Genomic DNA, 18,394 nt, shown 5'->3' with positions numbered 1-18,394 from the left:
TAAAACCTGAGCCAATTTACTTCACCAAAAGAGTAAAAAGAGAACCTATGAACTAGGAAAAAAATTTGGCTGTTACAAATCCGACAAAGGTCTAATTTCTAAAATTTACAGGAAAATCCAACACCTCTACAACAAAAAGACAAATAGTTCAATTAGAAAATGGGCAAAGGAAATGAAAAGACACTTCACCAAAGAAGACATTCAAGCGGCTAACAGACACGTGAGGAAATGCTCCCAATCACCAGCCATTAGACAAATACAAATAAAAACCACAATAAAATACCATCTCACCCCGGCATTACTGGCGCGAATCAAAAAAACAGAAAATAACAAATGTTGGAGAGGCTGCAGTGAGACTGGAACACCTATGCACTGCTGGTGGAAATGCAAAATGGTACAACCATTTTGGAAAACAATATGACATTTCCTCAGAAAGCTAGAAATAGAAATACCATGTGATCCAGCAATTCCACTCATAGGAATATATCCTAGAGAAATAAAAGCCATCACACCAATAGACATATGCACACCATGTTCACTGCAGCATTGTTCACAACAGCAAAAAGATGGAAACAACCGAGTTGCCCATCAACAGATGAATGGATAAACAAACTATGGTACATACACATAATGGAGTACTATGCAACGATAAAGAACAATGATTAATCTTTGAAGCATCTCACAACATGGATCAACCTGGAGAGCATTACGCTAAGTGAAATACATCAATCACAAAGGGACAAATATTACATGAGACCACTACTGTAAAAACTCATGGAAAGCTTTAAACACACAAAACAACAATCTCTGATGGCTCCGAGGGAGGAGAGTGGTGGAAATGAAAAAACACTAAATGGACAATCAAAAAACAAAAAACCAAACCCACTGCTGTTGAGTCTATTCCGACTCATAGCAAACCTTTAGGACAGAGCAGAACTGCCCCATAGAGTTTCCAAAGAGTGCCTGGTGGATTCGAACTGCTGACCCCTTGGTTAGCAGCCATGGTACTTAACCAGTACACCACCAGGGTTTCCAAATGGACAATAGATAAGTGGTAACTTTGGTGAAGGGTAAGACAGTACACAATACTGGGGAAGCCAGCATATCTTGCCCAAGGCAAGGTCATGGAAGCTACATAGACACATCCAAACTCCCTGAGGGACCGAAATACTGGGCTGAGGGCTGTGGGAATCACGGTCTCGGGAAACATCTAGCTCAATTGACATAACATAGTTTATAAAGAAAATGTTCTACATTCTACTACATGAGTAGCGTCTGTATTCTTGAAAGCCTGTGAAAGGCTATCTAAGATATTCCATTGGTTTCGCCCCTTTGGGAGCAAGGGAGAATGAAGAGAACTAAAGACACAAGGGAAAGATTAGACCAAAGGACTAAGGAATCACAACTACCATGGCCTCCACCAGACTGAATCCAATACAACTAGATGGTACCCAGCTACCACCACTGACTGCTCTGATAGGGATCACAATAGAGGGTCCTGGACAGAGCTAGAGAAAAATGTAGAACAACATTCTAACCCACAAAAAAAGACTAGACTTACTGGTCTGACAGAGACTGAAGAAACCCAGAGAGTATGGCCTCTGGACACCCTTTTAGCTCAGTAACAAAGTCACTCCTGAAGTTCACCCTTTAGCCAAAGATTAGACAGGCCCATAAAACAAAACAAGATTAAAGGGGCACACCAGTCCAGGAGGAAGAACTAGAATGCAAAGGGGACAGGAAAACTGGTAATAGGGAACCCAAGATCAAGAAGGGAGAGTGTTGACCTGTCGTGGGGTTGTTAACCAGTGTCATAAAACAATATGTATACTAATTGTTTAGTGAGAAGCTAGTTTGCTCTGTAAACATCCATCTAAAGAATAAAAAAAAATTTTAAAAAGCTGAGTCAATTTAAAAGAAAAGAGTGCTTGAAATTGCCTAGGTCCTTGCTTATTAAAGATGCCAAACCCTAGCCCCTCCCAGAGCCACTGAATCAGAATCTGCATTTTAAACAAGATCCTCACATAACCTGTATGCACATTAAAGTTTGAGAAGCTTTAGGGTGGCACAAGAGTTTAACAAAAGTCCTGCAGGCAGTATGCAAGTGACTGAACTCTGGGATTCGCTTTAGATGATCAGGCAGCTACCTCCAGCCACTCACCAAAATCAGTGAATTGCAATCCAACAATGGATCATAAGATCAATGAGTGAATCTAAACTAGCGGTTCTGGGGATGTTTGTTGGTAAGCTAAAGATTATTTAAATTATACTTTTATGAAATCCTGTCATGCTACATAAATCATTCTTTTTTTTAACAATGAATACAATAGTAAAAATTCTGCTTACGTCTCTCTCCCATCCCTACCCTTCCCTTCAAGCTGTGGCGTTTGCTGCACACCCTTCTACATGGAAACGAGGGATAAGGTTCCTTGCACCGACTAACTGAGCATCTCCTGGCCTTTCTCCCAGAGTTTAGCCAGGTAAGAAGGAAGATCATGCTTAGAAACAGGAAGCCAGTGTCTTCTACGTCAGGTGACAATCCTAGGGGCCAAACAACACCAGCTTTTGGAGGATCCTGTTCATGCTCCAGAGGAGAAACCAGTCGTCACTCCTTGCCCAAGACGGGTGGCCCATTTAGTCAAACATCCAGGTGGTTCGGGCCAAAACCCCAGCTCTGCATCAATTGTAAGGACACACAAGGGGAAATCCAAATTTCACCTCCATCACTGGCTTGATTTTCATCTTCACCACCTAGAGAATGTGTCTGAAATGCATTAAGTATAAGGATGACCAAAATATCTAGGACTTATAACACCTTAAAAGGTAAAAATATAAAGCTACCACCATCTAGATATTTCCAGAATATCCATATTTGAAAAAAAAAAAAGCTTCTCTTTCTTCTCAGATGTTAGGCCTAATACTGGAGGTAAGACATCAGAAACTCAACTTCCTGGTACAAAACACTAATATGACACAGCTTGGTTTTGCAAAGAAAATAAAGACTGAATCTGACAGCATAAAGAAAAAAAGGGAAAATTAACAACAAATAATAGATGTGAATTCATGGTCTGGTATCCATGAAAAGAATTATATGCCATTCATTACAATGAAAAGAACATTCTGAACATTTGCTAGATCTTTTTTTTCCTTTAATAATTTTAAGAATGCACTTAAGTAGGCACAACATTACAGAAAACCAAAAATATATATTACAATGTAAGATTATTTTAATGGTTCTGAAGGAAGTTAAGAAAAACAACCAAAAGAAATTGAGTGTTGAGGAAAATAAAGTAATAATTGCTAATACTTATGGCGTATTCCTGGAAACCCTGGTGGCGAAGTGGTTAAGCGCTACGGCTGCTAACCAAAGGGCTGGCAGTTTGAATCCGCCAGGCGCTCCTTCGAAACTCTATGGGGCAGTTCTACTCTGTCCTACATGGTCGCTATGAGTCAGAATCGACTCGATGGCACTGGATTTTTTTGGTTTATTGAGTATTCCAAACAATTTATACATACTAACTCCTTTAATCCTCATGATTCTAAAATAGGTGTTACTCTTGACACTACTATCAATAATCATTACTTATAATACTAAAAATGAATTATCTTAGGTTAAGGGAAGGACAACACACAATACAGGGGAAGTCAGCACAACTGGACTAAACCAAAAGCTAAGAAGTTTCCTAAATACAACCAAACACTGTGAGGGAAGATTAGCAGATGTGGGGGTCTGGGGGCCAACTGGTTTAACAAAATTTATTAAGAAAATGTTCTGCATCCCACTTTGGTGAGTGGCATCTGGGGTCTTAAAAGCCAGCAAGCAGCCATCTAAGATGCATCAATTGGTCCCAACCTACCTGGAGCAAAGAAGAATGAAGAACACCAAAGACATAAGAAAATATTAGCCCACATAAACCAGAGACTCCATCAGCCTAAGACCAGAAGAATTAGATGGTGCCCAGCTATCACCAATGACCACCCTGACAGGAAGCACAACAGAGAGTCCCTGACAGAGCAGGAGAAAAGTGGGGTGCAGAAGTCAAGCTCTAGAAAAAGGCCAGACTTAATGGTCTGAGACTGGAGGAGCCCCGGAAGACATGGCCCCCAGACTCTCTGTTAACCCAGAACTAAAACCATTGCCGAAGCCAACTCTTCAGACAAAGATTAGACTGGACTATAAGACATGAAATGATACTCACAAACAGTATGCTTCTCAGTTCAAGTAGATACATGAGACTAAATGGCCAGCTCCTGCCCAGAGGCAAGATGAGAAGAAAGGGACGGAGATGGTTGAATGCACCCGGGAAATTCAGGGCGGAAAGGAGGAGTGTGCTGTCATATTATAGGGAGAGCAACCAGGGTCACATAACAATGTGTGTATAAATTTTTGTATGAGAAACTAACTTGATCCGTAAACTTTCACTTAAAGCACAATTAAATATATATATATATACATATATATATATATATATATGATAATACTAAAAATACCACTTTGCAGATGAGGAAACTTAAGAACAGGTGGATAAGTAACTTGTCTAACTAAGGTCACAAGCCAGGTAATGAAGGTGGGTTAAAACCTGCACATATAACTCAAAGTACAAACTCCTTAATATCAAACTCTTCTGTCCGGCCACCAGCAGAGCAGTAGAATGACCAAGTGAGGATGAACCTTGTATCAGTCTCTAATATTGTACCGGGAGTCCCTGGGTGATGCAAACAGTTAAAGCACTTGGCTGCTAACCAAAAGGTTGGAGGTTTGAGTCCACTCAGAGGCACCTCAACAGAAAAGCCAGGTGGCTACTGAAAGCCCCATGGAGCACAGTTCTACTCTGACATACACGGAGTCACCATGAGTCAGAATCAACTCAGCAGCAACGGGTAATATTGCATCATATAAAGAAGTAAAACTTTCTAAAAAGTCAATGAGTTTTCATCCGTCAAAGTATTGGCCATTACTGATACGACTACACCTTAAAACAGGAGAACTAACTTTTGGCATTAAATGCATCATTTGTGGTTAGAACTACTTATTTGGCAGAATTAAGTCTTAAGGGGGGAAGTATTAACAACAGTTGGGGAAATTTCTGTTGGAAGCAAAACATTATACTTTGAGAAATGCTCAACTATTCCTCTTTTATTAGGACTACTTAATTAAGTGCAAAGCGTTAAAATTGTTGGCCTGAATATTTATTTGAGCACCAGCTGTTCCCTCTAGATTTTTAGAAATTCTAGCCTTAGTGCCAAGTGTAATTTAGAAAAAATTTTCAACAAGGAAAATGAGCCCTATGTCTTCTAATACTCATCTAAATAGTAAATAGTAGCTGGAAGAGGTATAAAACATCACTAAGCCTTTTCAATGTGGAAAGCCAAAATGTTTTGCCATCCACTTCCAATATTATTATTTTGTTACTGAGCTTGGTGATTATACTGCTTAAAAATTGTACCTTGCATTTCAGAATTACGATCCTTTGTATACATATGGGTAACAACCCAGTACTAACCACAAGGCTCACTGCGTTCTGAGTTGTTTTAGGAATGGTGATGGCTAGCAGTTCCATTACAACATCTTACAGAAGTCATTTAGATTTTTATCCAAAATTATGCTTATTTCAAACAAATGACTAATTTTTTAAAGGGGGGAGGGGAGGAAAGAAATCAAGAAAATAATGGGAAACTCGTTACCCATGCTCCAATTATTCTATATTAAAACTTTTCTTTCTGGCGAAAACTAACAGTATCATGTTTGAATTGCCTGCGTTTGCTTTACTGTCAATTGTCTTTGTGATGTAACTGCAAATTTGGGCACCAGAGAAGAAATGTCCCTTCCACAGCATTACAGCAGAGTCAATTCAATAAAACTACCATATAGACCCAGATGTAGAAAGCAACTCCTCCTCCCCACCAGTTGGAATGTATCCAGGGCTGGAGGCAAAGAAGGAAGCCCAGGAAAATACAGGCTGAAAGAACAGCCGCTGTGGACAGAAAAGTCCGATTTTTGAAGGGGAGAATGGTTTGCTGTTTATTGTTAAGTACAGTGTCTGCAGTTAGGTTCGGTCCGCTAAATTAGAAGTGTGCATAGCAGTCCAGGACAACCAGGGAAAAGGAACAAAAAGTCTATTTCTTCATTAATGTGGAATAAATAACCAGCTCCTATCCCTATATGATGCTAATTTTTCACATGCAAATCACAGCACAAGAGGTTCTCTTTAAAAGAGATTTGATTTTCTCCTATTATTTTTAGGGCTTGCAGGTTTAAAAATAAACTGGCATTTTTGGATTAATAAAAAAATTCCATGAGGGATAAAATAGGCCACTTCTTTTTTTTTTTCTCATAAGCGAAGAACTAGCTTTCACTAGTTTCACATGCTGGTGTAATCAGTCGCCCTTTGGGTCCTGCTCCACGCCACCCACTCCCAGCTCCCCTGAGTGCCCCCTCTAAAGGACAATGGGATGAAGATGCCACATCTTGCCAAGAGTAATTACCCAGAGCTTCCCAACCTCAGCTGTGCATCAGAATCACCTGAAGAGTTTATTTTATTTTATTTTTTTAAGTACTGATTCTAGGACCCCATCCTAGACCTACTGAATCACATTTCCTGGTGGGAAACTGAAATTTCCTGACCGACAGCTTACTAATTAGGCTGCTACATCTATAAAGGCTCTGAGTATTAATTAATCCTACGGAAGTCTCCCCTAGTTAGTGAGATGCACTTCTTAAGCATGAAGAGACTCGAACCCTTTGCTGAGGGATTAAAAACCCACAAAAGGAATATTTTTTTTTTTTCAACATGTTTTGGCAATCAAGATTCCAAAACATCTGAAGGCTATATTAGTAGCTTTCATTTTTTATTTAAGTAGTGGGCCCTTAAAAAAAATAAATAAATAAACAGCCTTCCTGGTATCCCAAAATATCCAATATAACGGCCAAACTTCTCTGGAAGAAAGGGAGGTCAGAGAGCCCCTACTCAGTCCCCAGCATCCTCTGGCACACCACAAGGAACCCTAGAGCTACCTGCCAGTTTGAAACCCACTGGGCCAGAATAAGACATTTAAACGGGATAATAAAAACCAGTTGCTGCGGAGTCAATTCTGACTGATGGTGACCCCGCGTGTCAGTACAGAACTGTGCCCCCTAGAGTTTCCAATGGCTGATTTTTCAGAAGTAGATCATCAGGCTTTCTTCCAAGGCACCTCTAGGTGGGCTCAAACCCCTAACCTTTTAGGTAGCAGCTGACAGCACTAACCATTGTCACCACCCACAGGCTCAAATAGGATTAAAAAAAAAAAACTTAACCAGTTGCCATCAAGTTGGTTCCAATTAATTCATGGCCACACCATGTGTTTCAGAACAGAACTGCGTTTTCAATGACTGTGATCTTTTGGAAGTAGATCACTAGGTCTTTCTTCTTACTAAACGTAAAATCAAATAATTAACTAGAGTTTAGAGCACTGAGCTCAGGGGAGAGGGGTGGGTGGGTAGGCTGGCTTAATAGAGTTCATTTGAAAAGCTGTAAAAGTTTTATCTCAACAGGAATTCAACCTGAACCTACAATGTTCCCTGGCTGCTAGGAAAAGCCTACAAAGCTTAGCCTGTTTTAATAACTAATATTTGTATTGAGATATTTACCTTTCACAAAGCACTTTCACATGCATGATTTCATTTAATATTGGATGACAACTCTGCAGCTATTAGAATTATTTTCCCTCATTTTTTTAGATGAGCAACTGAAGAAATAATTTGTGAAAGTAACTTACTCAAAGGCAAATCCAGGCAGTAGCTAAGGCTTCTGCCTCCAGGCCCAGCACTACGTAGAGATTTAAGGAAGACTTTGTTCTCTGGATGGTTGGAACAGTGAGTGGAAAATGTAATCTTTCTGGTTGCTTCATTAATGTAGGTATATCCAAATGGGACCACAGGCAGACACCATGACCGGGGCAAAGAACAATCTAGAAATAGTTTATGAAGAACATATATAGAGGAACTAGGAACTTTTAAAGATGGAAAACAGAGGTTTAGGAATGGCGCAGTGGCTATCAGAATCGATATGGGTGTGCACATGGGGGTGGGATGTGTGTGGAGCACCAACAGGTAAGTAAGGCAACCACATGCAGGAGGGATACTGACAGCAATGGAAAATGAGTACATACAGGGAGATTTACCAGGTAAGTAAATATGTTAAGAATAATGGGAGCCAGGTCTCTCACTGTCAAAGAAGGCAGTTATAAACATGAAAAGGGAAAAAAACTAGAATAAACCCTGTGGTGTAAGACAGGAATCTGAGATATTACTATGAACTCATAGTTTTATATATATGAATAAATACATAAATAAATGTGTGTATATACGTATATATACATACACATATTCCAGAGTTCTGTCCAACAAGAAAACCCAGGAGCAGTGACACCCCAATAGCAATGAGCACATCTAGCATCCAGATCTTGGCTTCTAAGCACCATTTTCCACTCAAAGGAACCAGGGCTCCTTGGATAATTGGCTGATACAAAAGACAGAAGAAGAGAAAAAAAAGATAGTGTAGGTAAATTACAAGATGAGCTTGGAGCACCTTGTTGTGGCAGAAAACAAGGAAGGGCTCAAAGAATGATGGGAGTCAAAAGGACCCAGGAACCAGCATGAAAGGACTGCCACTGGCCAAACCTGGGACCAATAGGAGCATCAAAATAAGTAGTAAGAGCAAAAGGTTAAAATATATCAAATAAAACAGGAAACCACAAGTTCTTACTCATATAAAAAAGTTAACTGGTAGACTGAAATTTTAATAAGGAATGAGCTATTTATATAGTTTCAAAGTACCTTGCCACAAAATATTTATAAATTACGAAAAGGAAAAGGTAACTTAATGGTAGAGAAGCTTAGCCAGCAGCGCCCTAATCAAGTGACCATCACCAGTAACAGGACAGAGAGAAATCAGTGCCCTCTGATAAGATGCAACGAGAATACAGCACCATTTCTGTGATATTCCTGCCAAAGATGCACAATCTGAATTCAAGCAGGACGAAATGTCAGACAAACCCAAATTGAGGGACAATAAAATAACTCGCTTATTATCTTCAGAAGTGTCAAGATCATGACAGTGAAGAACTGAAAGAGACTTAAAAGACAAACTAAAAACAATATGTGGCATTCTTTTATAGTTATGAGACGGGGGAGGGAGGGTGGGAGAGGGTTATTTCCTGATTAGATAGTAGATAAGAACTACTTTAGGTGAAGGGAAGGACAACACTCAATACACGGAAGGTCAGCTCAACCGGGCTGGACCAAAAGCAAAGAAGTTTCCTGAATAAACTGAATGCTTCAAAGGTCAGCGGAGCAAGGGCGGAGGTTTGGGGACTATGGCTTCAGGGGACATCTAAGTCAACTGGCAAAATAAATTCTATTAAGAAAACATTCTGCATCCCACTTTGAAGTGTGGCGTCTGGGGTCTTAAATGCTAACAAGCAGCCATCTAAGATGCATCAATTGGTCTCAACCCACCTGGATCAAAGGAGAATGAAGAAGACCAAGGTCACAAGATAATTATGAGCCCAAGAGACGGAAAGGGCTACATGAACCAGAGACTTACATCCTGAAACCAGAAGAACTAGATGGTGCTCGGCCACAACCGATGACTGCCCTGACAGGGAACACAACAGAGAACCCCTGAGGGAGCAGGAGAACAGTGGGATGCAGACCCCAAATTCTCATAAAAAGACCAGACTTAACGGTCTGACTGAGACTAGAAGAATCCCGGTGGTCACGGTCCCCAAACCTTCTGTTGGCCCAGGACAGGAACCATTCCCAAAGACAACTCATCAGACATGCGTTGGACTGGACAATGGGTTGCAGAGAGATGCTGATGAGGCGTGAGCTACTTGTATCAGGTGGACACTTGAGACTGTGTTGGCATCTCCTGTCTAGAGGGGAGATGGGAGGGTAGAGAGAGTGAGAAACTGGCAAAACGAAAGGAAAAACTGGAAGGAGGGAGCGGGCTGGCTTATTAGGGGGAGAGTAAATGAGGGTATGTAGTAAGGTGTACATAAGTTTATACGTGAGAGACTGACTTGATTTGTAAACTTTCACTTAAAGAACAATAAAAACTATTTTTTAAAAAATGTGTGGTTCTAAGCTGGATTCTTTTCCTTTAAAGTCATTATTGGAACAACCGGGAAATCTGAATGAGGTCTAAGCATTAAAAAAAAAATGTATCAATTGTGATTTCTTGGCTTTGATAGTTGGACCATGGTTACCTAGAATATCTTAGTTTGCAGGGAATACACACTGAAGTGTTTAAGTAATAGGCATCATGCTGGCAACTTATTCTCAAATCGCTAAAAAAAAAAAAAAAACACTACTTGCAATTTCTATGTACACCTGACACTGTTTCAAAATTAAAATTAAAAATCAAACAGTATATTAGAAGGATAGAAGTTTCAGGAAAACAGGTTACATCTAGGATGAGTATAGATGAAGCTCTTTGATGATGAGAATGGTCCAAACCCAGATCCATTCTCCGAAAGACTGGAAGGACAGTACAGAGGAAAGTGTTTCACTTACTAGGAGGTTACAGCAGGTGACTCTATGCACCTTCCAGTGATTCTGTAATTCGATCATCCAACAAACATTTATTAAACATCTATCATGTTTTAGACTATGAGCTAGACACGGGCTTATAAAGATGACTAAGAGAAAGTCCCATACTTGGGACCCTTATAATCCAGCAAAGTATGAGAATTTAGAAGTCTGAAGACAATCATCAGTGTTACATGGTGAAGCCTGTGACTCAAGAACTCTGTCTCTAATACTCCAATTTTCATTTATGACTTTTCAATGGACTACATGATAGTTTATTATTCGATCATATCCTTTAAGAACATTTTCACCCTAGCTTTTCTTGTGCCTGTGGGTGGTGTTAATTGAGGCATATGCAAAAACTTTATCACTTTTCAATTATGAACAGATGCAAATGACTTACTTGATGTTTCATTTCAGAATAACTAGCATCTTCTAAAATAAGTTTCAAACCAAGAAGCTAGGGCAATAGTTTGAAAGAGACAACACTCCAAAAATGAACCTTGACATAACACTTCATTTTCTTCATCTGTCACAAAGATACAATACGCTTGTAAAATGTTTTGAGATGCTAGAAGAAAGGCATTATAATTGTAAAGGCACTGTTAAAAACGCAGGTTGTTTTCACCTTTTGCCAGGTAGGGGCTAACTACTACTGTAGACATATTCAGGTAGAGTGATGCATCTAAATGAGCTTGCCTTGGCAATTTTATGGTGGGTGGAACATTATTTGGTTTTCCAACTCTTCCCCTCAGCTTCATTTCAATCTCCAGAGCATATCATCAAGTGAGAATGCTTCAGTGTCTTTTCACTGACCCATGAGTGAGCAGACAGACCAAGCAAGTCAGTATTCAATTACTTTCCCCACTGAGGTCTGTATACCTTCCTTACACTTTTCCCATATGACACTTTCATAACCATATTCAGCTTTCTTCCTACCATCTCCGTGTAATTCAAAAGGCAATTTAAACTCCCATATGGTTGCCATCGAAGCTAACAGATGTCTAGCAAATTAAAACAAAAATTATGACTTATAAAATGCTGATGTATCATCATTCCAGAACATCTTGCAATTTATAGGGACTCATAAGAGAAGGCTTCCCACTTGATGCCCCCCAAAGATTCCCTAAATTTCCCTCCTCTTGGAATTTAAGCCCTGTGGAAACAAATTAGATTCAACATTCTTCTATCAACCCTGGATAGACCTCTACTTAAAGACACAATGTAATATTTGCACATACATCAAAAGAGAAATTTGCCCTCAAGTATTCATGCTGTTCTAATCCTTGTACAGCAAAGAGAAGAAAAGAGCTTGATTTTCCCAAGGCTTTCACTGATACCATGATTTTTTTCCTAATAACCCAAAAACCAAAGCAAACCCACTGCTGTCGAGTGGATTCCAGCTCATAGCAACCCTATAGGAGAGAGAACTGCCCCCATAGGATTTCCTAGGCTGTAGTCTTTACAGAAGTGGATCACCAGGTCTTTTCTTTCACAGACCTGCTGGTGGATTTGAACAGCAAGCGCTTACCTATTGCACCAGTAGGGCTCCTCTGGCAGATCTTAAGAGTATCATTACCACGACCGGTTGCTGTGAAGTTGATTCCAAATCATGGTGATCCCCTAGGTATCAGTATAGAACTGAGCTCCATAGGGTTTTCAAATTCTGACTTTTCGGAAGTAGATGACTAGGCCTTCCTTCCGAGATGCCTCTGGGTAGATTTGAACCTCCAGCCTTTCGGTTAGCAACTAAGAGCATTAACCGTTTGCCCTACCCAGGAACTCCTCTGAGGGTATCATTACCTAATATTAATGATGCTAATGAGGCACTGGTGGTTCAGTGGTAGAATTCTCACCTTCCATCTGGGAAACCTGGGTTCAATTCCCTGCCAAAGTACTTCATATGCAGCCACCACCCATCTGTCAGTGGAGGCTTGCATGTTGCTGCGATGTTGAACACTATTCTGTGAGGCTCCTAGACTATGGAAGACCAGCAAGAAAGACCTAGCAATCTACTTCTGAAAATTAGCCAATGAAAATTTGATAAATTACCAAGTCCGATCCACAACAACTCAGGCAACACTTCCTTCCACTGTGCATGGGGTCATCATGAGTCAGAGGCCAACTTGATGGCAGCTACCAACAAAAAGAATGCCAAAGTACCAGGCTACGGTGTTCTAAAGTTTCTGTTGCTCAGCGTGGAACTACTATTAAATCTGGAGACAATAACAATAATGATATTTACCATTTGGTAAATATTAGGGCACTGTCCTGGATAATACATTATCTGGTTGAATCCCTAAAATTATAACTCCATTAGATAATGTGATCTTTTATATCCAAGAAAGGAAGCTCTGTGAAGTGGGCTATTATTTTCCAAAGGTGGCCACAACCCAAATCACCTTCTGCAATGTGACCTTGACAGTTCCCTGCCAAGAGATGGAGTATATTCCTACACATTCCTAAAACTAAGTAGGCTCCAAGAGTGATTTACCAATGGAATGGGTGCAAGTGACACTGTACCAACTCCAGGTACAGCTTTAGCTGGCTGGAAGCTTCCTCTTCCGTCTCAGAGACAGGAGGAAGCCAGGTGTGGTATTCCAGTCAACAGCCCCGGCCTAGTGCTCATCCAGCATCAGCTGCCTGTCACGTCAGGAAACCACCTTGGATATCCAGCCTCGATGAGCCTTCAGATAACTCCAGCCCCAGCCACTTTTCACTGTAACTGCATGAGCGATCCGAAGCAACCCATGAAGCAGCTGAACACGGTCAAATCACAGAGCTATGAGATACAATAATAAAGTCTTGTTTCAAACCACTAAGTTTTGGGGTTGTTTGTTATGCAGCAATGTTGTTGCTGTCATGTGTCGTTGAGTTGGTTCCAACTCCTAGTGATCCCATACCATAGCACAGAGTAGAACTGCCTCTTAGGGTTTCCTAGGCTGTAAATCTTTACGGGAGCAGCTCGCCAGGTTTTTTCTTCAGTGGTGCAGCTGGTGGGTTGGAACCGCCAACCTTTTGGTTAGCAGCCGAGCACTTGAACCACTGTGCCACCAGAGCTCCTTTATGTACCAAGAGATAACCAGAATATTCAGATCAATTAACTTGCCTAGGAACACAGAGCAATTAAGAGTCAGCCAGAATCCAAAAGGGTTCAGAGAAAAAAATCTATTAATGATGGGTGATAGGATGTAGGGTTTCATTACCGTAAAGAAGTGATTTTAAAACAAACTCTCTCTTCCCCCACCCCACCCCCAAAAGCTTGAGTTTTCCCAAGAAATATCCAAGTATGGTGACACCCTTAGTAAAATCAATTCCCTTCTGTCTTGAGTTCTTCCAATATGAAATAGGGAAAACAAGATTTTCCCCACCACCCTGTGATAACTAATGAGAAAGGAATCTGCACAAGATGTTGACTTTGTTACTCAGGGTATCACTACAACTGTTTATAAAAAGATTGAAATTTTACACATGAAACTGTAACTCTAATAAAAATATATTTAATGACTCACAGAACTCCACTTGATATTCACGGTGGGAACAGAAAAGCATGCATACTACACCAATAACGGAATAAGCCAAGAAGAAAACTGGTGAAAAATATGTCTTTAAATGAAAGGATCTTTAAGGAAGAAATGAAGATAAGAAAATTAGTTTTCAGACAAGTGTCAGTAAGACAGAAAATCTTTAACAAGTGTTCCTATATATGCTATTTCTACTACATATTAGTGACCACGTCTTGCATGGAACTGAATAGAGCCAGTCTATATCAGAAACAGAAAGAACCTTACAGTTTGTCCAACTCCTTCATTTTAACAGGGAAGAAACTGAGGCCCAGAGCAGTTAATGGACTTGCAGAGGTCAAAATGCCTGTTCACAGCAGAACAAAGATTTCAGTGCTGGTGCTACATACATGCAAATTTGTTTTACCAGAACTGTAATTCCAAAGGCCTTCAATTTATTCTAGTGTTTCACAGTGTGAAAACGTAAGGTTAGGAAACCAGGCTCTCTGTTATAAATACCTTCTTCATAATTTTATAGGAATCGCATTGAGTCTGTTCTTTCTGATAGCCACATTTAGGCTGGTGACTCCGTGGAGAGTAGAGATTTGCAACTTTGCAGAAGCAGGCTGCCGAGTTATTGACCCCAGTTCTTCTGTCATAAATATCTTAGTCTGAATTACTTTAGTCAAATAGCATGGTTATTGATTCCTGTTGCTCTTCACTAGAGACTATGGTACTGATAAACTGGGAGATTTAAATAAGTGGTACTTTTGGAACATAGCGCAGAAAAGGAAAGGTGTGAGGGGGTATCTGAGAGAAAGCCTTTGGGCATAGAAAGGAGAGGGGAGAATATTTAGAAAGCAAGGTAAGAGAATCAGCTGCCATCAAGACGATTCCAACTCATGGTGACTCCATTCATGTCAGGGTACAAATGTGTTCCACAGGGTTTTCGATGGTTGATTTTTCAAAAGTAGACGGCCAGGCATTTCTTTCTAGGCACCTCTGGGTGAACTTGAACCTCCAATCTTTTGGTCTGCACCACTCAGGTACTCCAGGGTAAGAGAAGGGCCCTATAAGAAAGGCATCTACTTAACAATTCTGCTTGGGGCAGCTGGTTTACTTCTACAGTGAAGTCTGCTCTCAGGCTTCCCATAAAACTCCTCCCGGAGATGAAGACCTCTAAAATCAAACAAGATGTGGCTCTATTCTGGAACTCTCTATGCAAGTACGCCTCAATTCTTTGAAGCTCTCCCCAATTCCAGGGGTTTTGCTGCAACTTTATCCCCAGAAAGAGCTAAATTTGTCTCTGTGCACTCTACAAAATTATACCAAACTGTCAGGGAAACAGGCCTACAACCCTTTATTTCCTTTCCATCCCCTGCTATGAAACTCCAGAGAGGCCCCCTAGGTGCTTTTTGTCCCTGTAACTGAAATGTGCAACTTTTGGATGCGTTCAAGTAGAATCAAAAGGTCTAGACTCACTATCACAACAAGGGCCAGTCCAAATTCAATGGTCCCTGCCTCTGAAAGACATGAAGTTTCAAATTCCAAGGAAATCAAAATACCTCACTCAGAAATGTGACAACCCACCTCTTTTAAACTTTTCCAGCAGGGGGAAAAGAAAGAAGATAATTTTTTCCTCCTATATTTGTAGTACTGCTTGATTGTGGGGAGGATGGGTGACCACTGATAGGAATCAAGTACAATCACTGGCAAAGAACTGTCTGTGAGTGACTGGATATGGTATTTATTCAGGTGTACCCCCTCATTATGTTTATCACTCCTGAGGACAGATGGCATGATAACACAGAAAGTACTCTCCAATCCCTGCCACTTACTTTTGCAAAATACACGTGACCAACACAAGACACTCCTAGAAAATGGGAAAAAGTAAAAATAGCCTGGTAAATGTGAAGCAGAAAGAGAAAAATGTAAAGAGCTGCCTTGACAACTAGTCTTACAGATAAATACATTTAGAGTAAATGGCCAAAATTAAAAGGAGAATTAAAATAAATAACCCTGCGTTCTGACTGCCCTGGCTTATTACTGGTCCTGCAGTTGGATCACTGTTTATCTCACACTGAACCTACACTGAACAGCAACTTGGAGAACCTCCTAGACAGCCACCATCTTTACTTTCCATGGGCAGGGGGTGCCCAGTGAAGAAGATGGAATGGGATGAGAAGGAAAAATAATATGGTCTCTGAACCCACGTTTCCTCTGGTCCTGGTGAACTCTTTGTCTGGCTGCTGAACATGTTTGCAAGACCAAGAGAAAGAACCAAAACAAAAGAGTAGGCGTCCCAGGCTAATTACAATACGTGCCCAATACATTGTAGTGCCAGCGGAGCATGGTTTGAATCTCGTGTTCAAGCATTTGCTCTCCCGGATCCCTGATAAAAGCGTATCTCGCACACCTCCTTTGCATTTCTCCAGGATTTTCCAAAAACGATCTGCTCTGTGTCACTCAGAAAAGGAGGACGTGAGGCACGAACACAGTGAAACATATGTTGATGGTGACTTGTTATTATTCTGACAAGGATATATATAGACATAAATCCCTTCACCCTACACGCCCACTGGCCAGCCCATTATGCAAAACAGAGCTTTCCAGCTGAACGCGAAGAGCGTGCAGGAAGTGTTATTTACGTGCACCTTACAGAACCCTATACCACCGCATCTGCATCCTACACAAAGCCCTAGATGCTGCAAGAAGATACACGCTGAGCATGGCACAGAATAGCCGCGGCAACACGGAACCAAGCCTTCCTCCAATCAGATCCTTGTTATAAGGTGGACCTCAGGGTGGGCTCTGCCCGATTAGCCTTCCCTATTATGACACCACACTCTGCCCAACATCCATATCCCACGGGGAGCATTCGTGTGGTTGCTCATTTCTCAAACTGCTGGGCTCTTTCTTTCATTTACATTCCTGCAATTCGCCCCTCAAAAAGACACCCTAAGGCCTGAGTGCCACCTTTCCGCCTGAGATTTTCTTTTTACCTCTTCTCATTCCTAGAAAGGATTAAATGTTTATCTCTCCAACGCGCAAGCTGGCAAGGCGGAAGGCAAATGCCTCTCCCTCGCTCCGGCGAGCGCCTGAGGGGCTGCGAAAAGTAAAGGCAGTGAGCAACGTGGGGAAATCATCGCGAACCCATCAGCTACAATAGTTGAAATCCCAGAGGCGCTCCAACTTACCCAAAATATGACATTGAAGCCAAATATGAAATATTTGATGCAACAACTGACTTCAGGACCCTTGTAGTGCTTCCCGGACATCCTCTGGGTTCATGAAGACACTTGCCCCGGCAGCCCGAGTTTGGAGCCCCGGAGCACCGTTGCTCGGAGCGGCCCGGCGGGGAGCGGGGACTCGCGGACGCCGCTCGGGGCCGCGGCGGAGGCGGCCCGGGTTCAGCCGCGCGGGGGACCGACCTGCGGAGAGCGGCTCCCGCACCTCCAGCCCCTCGCGCTGAGGCCGCCGGAGCCGAACAGCCGCAAGCCGGCAGAGAAGCCGCGCACTGCAAGCGCCGAGCCTCGCCGAAGCTGGCCCCAAGCACAAAGCGAGCGCTCGCGTCCGTCCGCCAGGCGGTCAGTCGGTCTGTCCCTGCGCTTCGGGCAAACGCGGCCGCGGCAGATGCTGGCAGAGACGCTGCTCGCTCTCTCGCTCGCGCGCCCTCCCACCCCTCACTCCGCACGCCGCTCGCTCCGCCCGCAGCCCGCCCGGCTGCTCCTCTGCCGGCTCCGCCTTCTCCGCCTGAGGCCCCTCCCGCAGCTCCTCCGCCCGCCGCCGGAGCCTCGGCGAGGTGCGCGCGCGCACAGGCTCGGGAGCGCCGGGGGTTTGGCACACGTAGTCGCCACCGCCTCCTCGCTCCTCCCGCGCCGTTTCTCCCCGCCCCTTCTCCGGCCACCCCGAAGCACCGAGGACCCCTTTCGCTGCAGCGGGGTAGGTGGGAGAGGAAGGCTGGAGGAAGGGAGAAGGAAAGGCGCCTGGGGAGCTTGTCGATTGGGAGCAGCCTGGAGGAGTGACCGGGATTGATGAGCGGCGGGTCACTTTCTGCCACCCGCAGGAGCAGATGGTTTCTGGAGGGACGCGGGGGAGAGGGTCTCTCGGGGCGACAGGGCTAGGTGAGTGGGCACCCACGCTGAGCCTCCGCCTCTGGATAAAACCCCCTTCCGGGTATAACCACGCTCACACCTCTTGCTCCACCTTTGGGTTATGTTTTAAGAGAAAATGCTGTACTACTGAGCCGAAGAGGAAAGTGTTCGTGGACTTTGTTGGGATAAGAGTAGGGGCTAGGGAGAGGGGAGAAAAGAGACAC

The 18,394-nt window shown here is 42.5% G+C and overlaps 1 protein-coding gene across 1 annotated transcript in view; it reads right to left on the bottom strand.

Annotated features, from left to right (window-relative positions):
* The window catches only part of TSPAN5 (tetraspanin 5), a 212,764-nt gene extending 194,985 nt beyond the window's left edge, over positions 1–17,779 (bottom strand). Inside the window, exon 1 of the mRNA XM_049885670.1 lies at positions 17,274–17,779. Within this exon, the coding sequence (XP_049741627.1) occupies positions 17,274–17,354 (81 nt within the window). The 5' untranslated portion in view covers positions 17,355–17,779. The remainder of the gene's footprint in view (positions 1–17,273) is intronic.
* Between the last annotated feature and the right edge of the window lie 615 nt (positions 17,780–18,394).

The sequence above is a fragment of the Elephas maximus genome, chromosome 5 (genome assembly GCF_024166365.1).
Source record: "Elephas maximus indicus isolate mEleMax1 chromosome 5, mEleMax1 primary haplotype, whole genome shotgun sequence".
Lineage (NCBI taxonomy): Eukaryota > Metazoa > Chordata > Mammalia > Proboscidea > Elephantidae > Elephas > Elephas maximus.
Note: the sequence above shows the minus strand (reverse complement) of the source record. Positions and strands in the feature narration are given on the sequence as shown.